The sequence below is a fragment of the Rhamphochromis longiceps genome, linkage group LG15 (genome assembly GCF_057381845.1).
Source record: "Rhamphochromis longiceps isolate RC_006_pf linkage group LG15, R_longiceps_female_GT1.1, whole genome shotgun sequence".
Lineage (NCBI taxonomy): Eukaryota > Metazoa > Chordata > Actinopteri > Cichliformes > Cichlidae > Rhamphochromis > Rhamphochromis longiceps.
Genome location: NC_140571.1, coordinates 12,787,592 through 12,800,542, shown reverse-complemented (window position 1 = coordinate 12,800,542; position 12,951 = coordinate 12,787,592). Strand labels below are relative to the sequence as shown.

At 38.4% G+C, this 12,951-nt stretch overlaps 3 protein-coding genes across 4 annotated transcripts; 2 read left to right on the top strand and 1 right to left on the bottom strand.

Annotated features, from left to right (window-relative positions):
- The first annotated feature begins 465 nt into the window (after positions 1–465).
- Positions 466–1,460, top strand: msgn1 (mesogenin 1). The gene has a single exon (XM_085381724.1). The coding sequence runs from the start codon at positions 591–593 to the stop codon at positions 1,023–1,025; it is 435 nt and encodes a 144-aa protein (XP_085237850.1). The 5' UTR covers positions 466–590; the 3' UTR covers positions 1,026–1,460.
- Positions 1,461–1,647: 187 nt separating this feature from the next.
- Positions 1,648–6,907, top strand: LOC146652321 (uncharacterized). 2 transcript variants are annotated; one of them, XM_085381721.1, is made up of 6 exons: positions 1,648–1,699; positions 3,798–3,877; positions 4,530–4,679; positions 4,912–5,049; positions 5,169–5,294; positions 5,780–6,907. In XM_085381721.1, exons 2-6 carry the CDS (start codon positions 3,798–3,800, stop codon positions 5,868–5,870), a joined length of 585 nt encoding a protein of 194 aa, XP_085237847.1. In that variant the 5' UTR covers positions 1,648–1,699; the 3' UTR covers positions 5,871–6,907. The 2 variants fall into 2 exon arrangements, with proteins under 2 accessions (XP_085237847.1, XP_085237846.1); XM_085381720.1 differs by having other exon boundaries at positions 1,664–1,830.
- A 2,890-nt stretch (positions 6,908–9,797) lies between these two features.
- mrps10 (mitochondrial ribosomal protein S10) lies at positions 9,798–12,693 on the bottom strand. The gene is made up of 7 exons (XM_085381719.1): positions 12,579–12,693; positions 12,340–12,392; positions 11,817–11,886; positions 11,543–11,682; positions 11,321–11,429; positions 11,009–11,098; positions 9,798–10,017 (listed from the first exon to the last, which is right to left on the bottom strand). Exons 1-7 carry the CDS (start codon positions 12,681–12,683, stop codon positions 9,937–9,939), a joined length of 648 nt encoding a protein of 215 aa, XP_085237845.1. The 5' UTR covers positions 12,684–12,693; the 3' UTR covers positions 9,798–9,936.
- Between the last annotated feature and the right edge of the window lie 258 nt (positions 12,694–12,951).

The following is a 12,951-nucleotide window of genomic DNA, read 5'->3' as shown; positions in this document are numbered from 1 at the left end:
GCTTAGGACATAAAATATTAGTTTTTCATGTCCAGTTGGTGTGGTAAAGTAGAGTTAGTGGGATTTGTACACATTTAAAGGAGGTTGAAGTACAAGGACAGTCACTTTTAGGAATTTCCAGACAGGATAAAGAGTTTGGCTCTGCAAGTTTATCTTTTTCCAAAGTTCTGGTCTTTATTTATTTATGTTAACGTCCACGCTGAAGACACAAGCAGGCTTGCTTTGCCTGAGAAGCGTGAAGATCCCAGGTGAAGCAGCATCCTTCATTAGACAAATCACATTAAACTGATAATTGTCGTCAGGGAGACTTTAAAGTGTAAAGGAATCTAATTATTTTTCTTTCTATCACATTATCCCTCTATTTAGCCTTATTCACACCCCAGTGATAGACTAACGAACCATGTCCTCCGGGAAGGTCGCATTTTGGCACTTGCGAGTTTCTTTGAACTTTTGTCGCTACAGCTGTGAACCTTTAAACCTCCGGAGATCAGCTTCTGTATAAAACCACTTTGGCCAAATCACTTTCACACACTCTCCCTGCCGAAACCCTGAATGCCATCCGTCGCTGCTTGGTCGCCTGGATATCCAACATGAACCTGGATGTGGTTACAGCTGAAATATTGTCTGAGTGGAAGTGCCACGAGAGCGCCTTTGGAGAAAACCAAGAGTCACCTCAGCCCACTTCACCTGAGTCACAGAGAGAGTCAGTGTGCTCTTCACCGGAGATGTGCTACTCCAGCCAGCATCGGGAGATCAAAGACTTCTCCTTCACCTTCACGAGCCGAGAAGTGACTGCACCACCGGCGCAAAGGCAAGGCAAGCCAAAGATGTCCACCAAAAGACGCATGAAGGCCAGCGAGCGGGAGAAGATGCGGATGAGGAGCCTCGCAGAGGCTTTGCACCAGCTTCGGGACTACCTGCCGCCGGACTACAGCAAAAGAGGGCAGCCCCTGACCAAGATACAGACGCTCAAATACACCATTGAATACATCAACAAGCTTGCAGACCTCCTGAGTCGCACGTAAATGCACTGAAAATGGACCGTATTTGGACATTTCGTTTAGTTTCCTTATCTGTTTAATACTCATTTTAATACTTTCCTCTTATTTCTTTTAAAGGTTATAATATACATATTGTTTACTTTACTTGCACTTGCCAGATATTTTCTGTATATGAGGCATACTTTTGTTGGAATTATGAACTCAGTGTTTATGTTGACATAATTTGGAGAAGAGTCGTCGTACTTGATTCATACTTTTACCCTCCTGTTTTTATATTTTTTAGAATTTAAGAGAATTGGTAACGTTTTGCTGTGTGAATTTTGTATTTTTCTCAAATACTAAAACAGGTCGATTTGTATTCTGCTAAATGTTCTGCATTCATCGGCTGTTTTAATCCAAATGAGTTCTACAGTCATGCTTTTCCCCTCAATCTTCAATAAACGTGTGTAATGTGTTGAACGTGTGGCCTGTTTAATTACTGAACCGCTTTCAAGGCTGGAGACCATTGGAAGCACGTTAGCCGAGTCAACCAATCAGAATCCCAGAAAGCGAACCTTGGCCTAAATGACGGTACCAATGAACCAATCAAGTTTAAACATTTATTCCTTGTGGGCGTGACTTTGAAAGCGAGCGTCTCTTCACAAAGAAATCCCAACCTGGGATGTCTGTTTAAGCCGCCATTTCAAAGCCCATCGAAGGTACGAGAGTTGCTAGAAATTTTGTATATATCTATATTTTTTATTTTTCTATTTTTTTTCTTTTTTTTTTTTAGGAATCACAAAAACTGTATCATTTTTTTAATCTACCTCACCGGCGTCACCGATTTGAAGTAAGTCATTCCAGAAGCGTAAAAAAAATCTACAGAAACGCCCCTTTCTTGGATGACTAACGTTTTACTTAATCCCACGCTTGTCACTGAAGTTTATTCTGTTTATATTTTCAATTAGGAAAATATCATTAAATGTGTCTTTGAAATTTGTTTATATTAGACTGTTCTTTAAAAAATTTGCAAAATAGCGTAATTCTGTCATACCTGCCCTGGAAGTTCCAGGAATTAGACGGGGCCCTTTATCGCTTTACGTGTATATTTTAGCCGGCTGGGCTCACTATTTGCTACTATTCATGAGGGGTATTAAGAAGTATTATTAGAGGCTCGAACTGTATTTGTCGCACAGGTCGTCCCCAACCCCCTCTGCCGCTGCTGCTAGCTTGATATTTAAAAGCTCACACAACCTCAGCCGCCTCCTAGGATCGGGATAAAATTGTTTCCATGACGCTCGACGTGCCTTTGGCTTTGCAGGCTTTCTGTCTTCAAAATATCACTGTAAAATGTACGTATGAACGAGTGTGCTTCATGCCATGTTCATAGCCATTAAACATTTTAAGTGTGTGGCTCAGCCATTGGACCTGTTACATACAAATCTCTCTATATAATAAATTATAAGCAGAACAGTGTACTTTCCGTCTACATCCTGGCTTAAATGGATGTTTAGGTGGGTGTAGAATGAGCGACTCATCCCTCATTATTGCAAAATGAGGATAATAAACTAATGGAAATAACTCTCGGGAGATTTAGCTGTAGACTTTATTAGGCATAAAATTATTCAGTGATCAAATTTATTGCATTGACTAAAAGTGGGTGTGACAAAATAAAGTTAAGAGAAAGGGTAATAATATTAACTAGACTTAAAGAAAAATGTAAAAATATGTTCCGTTTTGTTTTTATTATGTAAGACTAATGAAGTAAAAAATACAGGTAAATTAAACGGGACATGTCCTCGGTGTTAGTCTTTGTCAGTGTGGTTAAGTTTTATCCACCCAGCAACCATGAGGAGGTTTTGGTGCACATCTTTATTATAGAATTTCTGTGTAACAAGATTGCCTTTGTATCATAGTAAATTCTGATCTCTTCTGATGTATTCTGATCTTTTTGATAGCCCCCACCCTCCTCCAAAAATAAAAATAACACAGGACTGTAATTACTCCTGTTTGGAGGTTTTGAGCCTATTGTTTATAACCCGGGGTTGGTAGTGGTTAACTAATCTTAAGGTAATGCGTTAGATCTTTTAGCTTTCAGCAGGCTGATTCTTTAGAATGAGAAAACATGAGCAGATGTCTTGTTGAAATATATTTAAGCTATTAAAGTCCAGGATATAAAAATGTATGACGTGATTTAATTTTTAAGAGAGCTGAAGAGGTGCCATATGAGTATTTAATCAGCCTGTTAATAAAACGCAATTACACAAACTTGCCAGGCAATTACACACAGACTCAAAACTGGAACAGAGCAATCCAAAGGAAGGATAGGCGAGTAAATCCTGCCTGTATTTGTGCTGATTCAGCAGCACACAAACACGAGGAAAGTGGAGAGTAATCATTTAAAAGTGAAACAGAATACCAGGGAGCCTGACTGCGTTATATCACTTCATATATATACAGTTATCTTCTAGTGCTTTATTGTTCTGTTTTATTAGTCTTGAAGAAATAAATTGATTAAAGGCATTTCCTGTGTAATTTATGCAGACAACATACAAATTAGTGCAAAAAAATCACCAGAATGCAGAAAATGAAGTGCCTCTCAGTATATTAGAATACAAATCAAAGACATTGCAGTGCAGTTTCCAGCATTACATAATAAACACTTAAAAAATAGTATGTTTGAACGCAGCTCTTCTGTTCATGATGGTGTTCATTGTCTATATCTATATCATTATGTTTTGTACAGGTACAAGTATGAATCTAGTGCTTATTACTGCTGATCTTCTGCACATAACTATTGACTTGGGATTGTTTCAGATGGACACGGACACAGAAGAGAGAGTCACAGAAACTTCCATGGATGACTCAGAGAAACATGTAATCCAACTCAAATCCAGGTCTGTCCTGCTGTCTGTTACAGTCTTCTGTTTCATTTGTGTACACATGCCAGTTATTCGAGTTTAGGTCTTTTTTTTTCCTGCTTCATCTTTCAGATATGTCTATAGGAAACTGTCATGGCAAGGTCATGCTATTAATAGCTTACTGTTTTGTCCTATAGTGGCAGTAACTGAGAGAGGTCGTACTGTGTCACAGATATAATCTGTAAAAGCTTAACTTTTTTTAGCCTGGTGTTAAATGATTGTTATAGATTTCACAGTAAATCTTCAACCTGGACTCTGTTGTAAATTTTAATGGATGCATACGTGTTTTTCTTGTTCTTTGATCTCCAGCAGATTTTTAATTTCACCACAGCAAGTCACAGTAATTAATGTAGTAGTTTTCTACTAATACTTAATCAGGTCCTGCAGATTTCCTTTATAATGATTTAAAGATGCATCTCTTCACACCCATATCTATTTATGTAGTCTAAATGCCTTACTATTTGACAACATGACAATTCTTGTGGTTTTATGCAAGATTAGATATAAAAAATTTAAAGTGCGTCAGTGTTTTTTTTTAATTTTTTTTAATTTTTTTTGTTACAGCTTAACAAGACTGAACCTGAACTAGAAGGACAGTGTCAGTTTTCCCTTTGTTATTTTCCTTCAGGGGTCGTGGGGCCAAAGGCCGTGGGCGAGGGGGGCGTATGAGTAGAGGTGGCATGCGTGGTGGGCGGGGCATGATGAAAGGCTTTGGGCCACCAGGACCTGGAAGGGGTCGAGTAAAGGATGGAGCCATGAATGGATTTGGGCCCATGAGGTACTTTTATTGATGTCTGACACACGCACAGTGTTGATATTCTGTAATATGTAAGTTTTATAACTTGGTTAGTTTCTAAACACATATTTTCAGTTGGTAAACATAAAAAGGAAATGCTTATAGACAGCCACTACTGAGTATTTCTGTATTTAGATGCATTTTACATACTTAACTTTTGATCCATTACATGTGTCAATTTAGATAAATTATGCTGCACCTTCTTCCCTTGCAGAGGAATGGGGAGGATGCGTCCTTACCCTGACCTCAGAGGTCCTCGAGGTAGGGCTGGACCTATGGGCATGGGCCCTCCTCTTCCCCCTTCCCCACCTCCTCCTATGCACCTCAGAGGCCCCTTTCCACCCATGCCCAGGTAAACGCCTCATTCAGGCACATAACATGCACAGACACCCACAAAGCGCATAGCTAGAGCTGACCTGTCACTTTCAAATGTCTTATTCCTTACTGCCTGAAAATGTTCTTCCTCTACAGGCATGGACCCCCTCCACCCCCTCCTCCAGGTCATCCTGGTTTCAGAGGGCGTCCGCCACACCCTCGAGGCCGTGGCATGCCACCCCCTGGACCTCCGCGCCCCTTCCGTCCGCGAGGCCCACGAGGGTAAGCGGTGTTTTAATATTCATATCATGCTTAAGCTTAAAATGTCACAAATCTCTGTGCTTTGTGTGCACGGTAACCAGATTGTTAAATTTAGAGAATCTGAGAGTTTTTCTTTGAGATCTGAGATGCAGCAAAAGCACAGAGGTTTGTGACACTAATGCACAGTCTTTTCTGTCCCTTTCTCTTCAGCCTGCTTATAGTTAAATTCTTTTCAATTTTTTGATAGCTCTGTGTCAAAAAGAAGCATTTTTGCTTTAATAGTTTTCTACTGTAGCAAATGTAAAGTGAAGTTATTTTTTTAAGCTAAACTCTTAAATAGTGCATGAAACATGAAGCTGTATTTTGCAAGTTCAAAGGTGCAGAGCAGAGGGGATCTCAGTTCCCCCGCCTTAAACTAGAGTCGTTCAGATGGCTGCTCTTATCAGAGTGTGCCCCCTATTGGCCAAAGCCAAGAATCCAATGTGTGATTTTATCCTTTTACACAGCTACCACAATGGACCGGTCTCTCCTCCGCCTCACCCCCCACCTGGCAGAGGCCAGAGGTGGCCAGGCCCCCCTGGTGGCCGACGCTTTTAATACAGCCTGCTCTAAAAACTATAACTAAGCAGCTGTTAATGTAGAAGAGGCCCTGTAGTCGTGCAGTGAATGAAATGCCCCCGAATGATGTGTTTATAAAAAAAAATAAAAGTCTGAGTTATCTTTTGAGTATCTCAAGAAATACTCTGTGCCGACATGTTTGGTTGTTGGTATTGTCCACTGGCAAAGAGAAAAATGTGAAAATGACTAAAGGGCAACTGAGGACGAATTAAAAACGATTTATAACCGAATAATGTAAAGGGATTCCCAAGTTCTGTTACCTATAAATACTGTTCGTATTTTAACAGAAGTTGTTAAAACGAGTTTGTTCTCCAAAATTAAATGTTCTGTGTTTCTTGTTACAGTCGCCCTGTGAGCCTTTTTCCTGACCCCTAATGAATAAAGGTTAACAAATGGGGTGACACTGTATTTCTGAAGGTGGGGGTAGAGGGGAAAATTTTAAAAGGGAGGGGAAGGAGTGCACAGCAGCCCTCAAACACTATTGTTTATTAGTTTGGTCCACCTTGGACCTCCCTAATCTTTCCTCATGCTACATGGATCTGGTTATGTATTCATAACCTCACTAAACAGTGCACTAATTATTGTTTGACACGTTTTACAAGTCTTTATCCAGCTTGTCGAGTATTAATGAGTATTTAATTTCATATTATATATCTTTTAATGTGCAGGTATTTTAAGTTATGAGTATTGCTGTTTGGAACATTCATGTTTGTCTCCAGCGATCTATTGTGTGATGACAAAAAAGCATTATAAATGAATAGCATACTGATATATAGATATATATATATATATATATACACACACACACATATATACCAGGTTTCTTATTAGAGCAAATTCCATTCATATTTGCTCCAGTTAATGATAAGAAGTTACTCTTTACTGTGTTTTTTTTTAAGTGTTACTATTTTATATTCATTGTAATTAACATAACTTGTGAAACTGTGAATGTGTTTTGAGAACCGTCAAGAGATAGACGTGAAAGAACAAAATAATAAAACAACAAAAAAAATAAACTCAACTTCTTCTTTTTTTATTTGTTCACAAACAAGTCTGAGAGTTGTTATTACCGACTACAACGTCTCTGTGAAACAGTATGAACTGCATTGTAAGTGTGAGCTTACATTTATTTATGTGATACTTTAAAGTGAACATTTGATTCGTGTAATTAATAGTTTTGCTTTAGTTTTTACTATCTGGAGGACCAGGAAATCTTGATGTTCACTTTAGATCTCACTGAATTCTGTAGACTGAGGGCTTCAATTAATTTATGGCTTAAAAAATGTAAAACTAAACAATGAATTGTACTTATAGTAAAGGTTTACGGCCTTGTAGCTACCAGTGTAAAATTGATTGGAGGACACGGAGCCGCTCCACATACAAGACATCTCTGTTTAAAATGAGTGGTAGCATGTCTAAAAGGAGGACATCATCTGAACAGACACTCTGATATGACCAAGAATTATAACTTATTTATTCTGTTTCTAAAAGATGCTGACCCCGTTTCAAAGGGGACAGCTGGCTCGGAAAACCTTCTAGAGTTTGTTTTGTTTTTTTCAGTCAAATCTATTTATCTTATCTCCTGTACTCTTGTATAATTTCAAATCTAATTGCTTGCATGCATGAAATAGTTCCACCTTTTTATATTTAATAAAAATAATAATAACAATAGATGTGGGTTTACAATGTGCACACATTTGCTCAAATTGGGATATAATGACTTAAGAGGGTCTTCGGTTTTACAGTTTATCCGTAGTGTGGTGATTAAGGCCAGCTGAATTTTTAAAGCTAAAAGCAAAGGTGCAACCATCTGAAGAAAATAATTTTTTCTAGATAAACAAGGACTTTATTCTGTGAACCACACGTTGCTTGAATATAGGTACACGTGCAAGGAGAGGTGATAAGTAAATACCCACAGCCAGGTGTTGCATCCTGCCCCCTTTCTCTTCCTGTCTTTTTCCATTTCTTCAACACTTTTGACTACATTTTGCTACATCAGCCTCTGAAGTCCCAGTTTCTCCCTTTAGTTGATTATAACAGACTGACTGTTGTTGTCTCCTGAAGGGGGGGGGGGGCACACAGTACAGTTAACCTCCCGGGCCCCAAGGAACCCAGGCCCTCCCTCACATCTCTCCCCTCCTTCACCAGCGGCGTGACACCTGAGGTTCGGCACATCACTTGAAAAGGTGAGCCTCCTCTTGTGTCTTAATCCCTAAACCCCTTCCTCTCCAAAACAAGGAGATTCTCTCTTTCAGGACCTCAAGGTGGAGCAACGTCAGAGTCATACTGGGGAGTGGTGAGATTTTAGAGGATTTGTGGGTTTGGAGGTGCATCTGTACCGTGATGGGGAAAATGGCATGCTTGATATATAGCGCGTAGTCTTCTACTCAGGAAATCGAGATGTTTCATTTAACTACTTCCAGGCTAATGTGGATGGTGCATTCTAGCTCACTTCCACACCTTATTGGACACGTGAAGCCCCTGTTAGCTGTAACGGTAACATTCGTGCTGATATCACAGGTTAGACTATGTACTGAGAAGCGATGGAACGACCCACAGATTAACAATGCTTTGGTTCAGGAGGCCAGTAGACATTTTACACTCTTCAGTGTTCAGCACAACATTTTTCCCCCTGCTGGGTCACAGAGGAAGGCTGTCAGACTTTTTATCTTTTTGACCAACAAAAAGCCATTTTAGTTCATTTATAGTTGGAATATAATTTATAGAATTTATCAGTGGTTTATATTATAACAAATTCTAAAGTGGTAGAATTAAAGATCTATTTTTTTTAAATCTGCACACAGCACTTTAATTTAGCTTCTTGGTAATTTAGCTACAACAGATAATTTATCAGACCACCTATCATTAAAAACAAAATTAATTTTTTTTTTTTTAGAAATTTGTCAAAAACTTATTTCAAACTAAAAATTATATTATTTATATAACAGTGTTTTTATACCCAAATTTCAGCCACATTTTCACACAGGATTTATAAGAAGTCAGAAATTAAATAAAATAATTTAATTAAACAAATTATAGTTCAGCATTTAAAATATGATTTTGATGATTATCCAGTAGAGAAACAGAGATTTTGGTAACTATCAACACTGTTAATTTAGGACAGCTGTGGTGGTGAAAAAACTTTAAGCACTGTTGTTGTGTAAACTGAACCAGTGGTAGCTGGAGGATGCTACATTTACAGATTTACAGGACTTTCTCACCACTGTTGCATCACTTTCTAAGTCACTATCATCCACTGTTTACATTTAGGGGACTATATTTCAAGAAACATTCAGTGATTAGAGCCATTAGAAGCAGTATAAGCTACTGGCAATCATACTTAAGTATTTAGACTTCTTTTTTTTTTTAAACAGCATACAAAAATGGTTTCAGGAAGGTATAGATGCAATAGTTTGATTAGCTGAAATTCATCTAGGATTTGATAAAGCCTGTCTGAACCTACTTGAGTGCTTGCTAAATGATTGAGATTCCTGTGAGGCCAGGTTTTAACAGACAGGATAGATTTCAAAATGAAAAGGCCAACAAAACTAGCAAGCAAAAAAGATCCCTCCAGTGAACTTGAATTAGTTGACACTTAACTCCTCTACAACATAAAGAAACGATTAAACACCTCCACTTTGTCCTTTTGAAGGTAACCATACGATGAATACACGTAAAATAAAATGAGGTGCCAATCATCAGAATGACTATGCTGTATACGCTGTTTTGTGATTTGATGTATACTGTTTTAATCAATAAATGTACAAAGCAAAGGTCTCGTGTGTGCTGGTCTTGTATCTGCACGTATACATACAGTTCATCCCGATATCACTGCAGCTCGTCAAACAAAAACTTTTGACTTATTTGAAACAGTCCCAGATAAACTACAACCTGAACTACAAAGAATGAGTTGTGTACATATTCAGTTTATTTCACATAGCTTTGCAACAGAAAAGACAACATGCTTTAAAAAAAAAAAAAACAAACAAAAAACAATCACAGGAAAACACATTTAATAGACATCTGTTAGTCACAGGTGCTGGATTTACTGGCTGGGCTTGTCGTCTGTGGGAATTTCCTTCCACATCGGTTCAAGGATGTGATCAGGAACCTTCTCCATTGCAGTCTGTCAACATGAACAGAATAGAAGAGCGAGAACATCACATGAAAGTTGCCCTTTCCCACACAGAATTGCACAGATAGGGAAGGACTGTCATATTCAGCTTTACTGGGAAATGTCGAAGGAGTATTAGACCACATTATGAAAAAAAAAATTATCATTTTGAGAATAAAGCCAAAATTTTAAAAAAGGCTAAATGAGCAGATTAGTTGTTTCAAGACAAACAGCACCAGCTGCTATACACTTTACAAAATACCTTGTTTAGACGAGTCAATTAAAACTAAATGATCAGCCGTCTTGTGATCCAACATGCGTACTTTTTATTGCACGATGGTGCAACCATCGATAACCTTCCATTTGTCCATTACCAGCCATTTCATTTTGGACAAATCCACTCTTCCAGGTGTGTGGTTTTCTGCCTGACCAGATGCAGTTTTCTGCAACATCTTTTCAACGTCCTTATCCTTAACATACTGAGCTAGAAGGGAAATCGTTTCCCACCTTGTTACTAAAACCGATTCTGAAGTATGAGTTCATCATCAAAAGAGGGTAAAGCAACCGTGGAAGTTGTAAACAACTATAATCTACACATTTCATCTTCTCAAAATAGATTTTAATTTAATCTCAAAATGATCACATATATATTAGGGTTTTTTTTGTTGTTGTTAAGGGTTAATTTTTTCAAGGGAGAATTCATTTCATGTTTAACTGAAAACATTGTGCATGTTTTGTATCCAGTTTTGACTTCAACCAGGCCACACTGTTCATCAACTGAAAGCTTCTCTTTACCATTTGTAACAGGGGACAGGCCAAATTTATTAACAACCTAAGTTAGGAGTGGGAAATTAATTTTCCCAAGGGGGCACATTAGAATTGGGAATATCATGGAGGGCCATACTAATAAGCTTTGCAATGGAAAGCATCTAGCCTGCAGACACTGATATTGATGATACTGGTGCGCGAGTTTGGGTGTACATCGATCTCTGCAAAACCTCACCTTCGTCACCTCCATGGCTACACCTTCCGGAAGATTCCTCTGAATGTATTCAAGGTATACTTGTGCTGTACAGCCTGTTATATGATGCAGCTACAGAGACAAAAAATAAAAATAAACATGTTAAACAAATTACCTTATAATGACATGCAATAACTGGCACAAACACAAAGCTCATTCGTGTTATTATGCAAAGGTTAGAAGTTTCCAGTAAAATGTAACTAGGTGAATAATACCGAACTCCTTTTAATGGCTTTTTGTGCATTTTTTTCTTGTTGGATTTTAGTTTTTTTTTTTTAAATTAGAGCTTCTCACCTCGATGCACCGGTAGTGAGTTCTCATCTCATACTGGACTCTGTGTTTTTTGAAAATGTGTATTGACTTCAGGAGTGTTAACCTCTCAATGTCCTTCGGAGGTTCAAAACTGTGATGGAGGAAGAAGATCCCAAAAAAAGTCATGGCATTACAAGAAGATTTTAGACAGAAGATTTTAGACAGAACCTTTACTAGAGTTAGTGTGTGGCTGCTAAAACTCACACTTTTCCAAGACTGATGCCCAGTTCTTTAGCTGTCATGGTGGCAAAGAACTCATAGCTGTCCAACACAGCTCTGTCATGACCTTTAACCAAAACCACCAGTTTCTGGAACAGTGTGTCCGGCTCCTCTGTGACTGTGATCTGGACCAAAGGAGAAAAGAAAGCCTTAACGCCACATGCAATTCCAAGCGATGGCCTTTGAATATAAACCACTGTAGGTTTGTTGTATTTCACTACAGCACCAGCCTGATATAAGAATGATAATGATAACTTACTGCCGATTGTGCTGCTGACGTTAAAACTGTCGTGTGGAAAGAAGTGCTGGGAGTCAGAGGGAGGTGAAACCTGCAGAGGAGATACAGAATAACTGCTTATACAATAAATGTGCTTAGAAAAAAGTGCACTTCAACTGCACAAGGTGCTTAATAATGCCTCTGGGCTTTTCTGGCTTAGCTTCATGGTGTTCCTGTTCACTGCCTGAATATACTGCTAGTGTTGTTTTATTTTATTAAGGATTGTGAGTATACTGTACCTATAAGATGTCCTTTTCTTTACATTATTTACTTAATTTCCATGGGGAAATAAACACGTTGCATTCCGATACAGCCAAAAAAGTGCTCCAAAAACACATGCTATTTATCTTTACTGACAGATCTTATCAAAAAACAGTAAAAACTGTTTGTAAGTCTCTTCATAATTTAATTTAAAACTGCTGCACCCCTGCTTCGTGTGAAAATTCATGTGATTCACGTAAGCAATTATGGCTCAACTCATTTAAAAGATGGGGGGGTTACCTACCGAGTTATATTACATTTCCTGTGACCCGAACAGACACTCAAACTTGCCGGTCCCTGAAAACAGAATCAAGCTCTTTTTATTGAAATGTACAAATGACCTCGGTTGTGCAGCTGCCACGAATGGCCAAAATCTACGATTGGCTAACTAGCTACGGTAATTTTTCAAAAGCTAGAGACCTGCCATGTTAGTAAACTGTTAGAAAACGTTATCTAAAATGAAAAACAAGTTAGTTACCATACCAAATATGAGACACCACTCAATATCCTTGCCAAAGAGAATAATTCACGTTTGCGAACCATGAGAGACGCCATGTTTTTGAGAGAGCGGACAGAAGGTGAAATCATTTCCCTGTGCTGCCCCCTTGTGTCCTGGAGGATAAATGAGGTGAGCACTAACGAGCTAGTGATGAGTACCAAGTATCCAGTCTACAGTCCCATCGAAACCTTTCATGGTCATAAAACTGAGAATGAAAGACTAAGATTGGATGTATTATATTCAAATATATTTTCATATTCACATTTACAAGTCATATGAATAACAATGTAGTCTGCACTTGACTATCGTGACATTATTTATGCATGCTTATGATGCTTCATCTACCTTGTAGCTTCC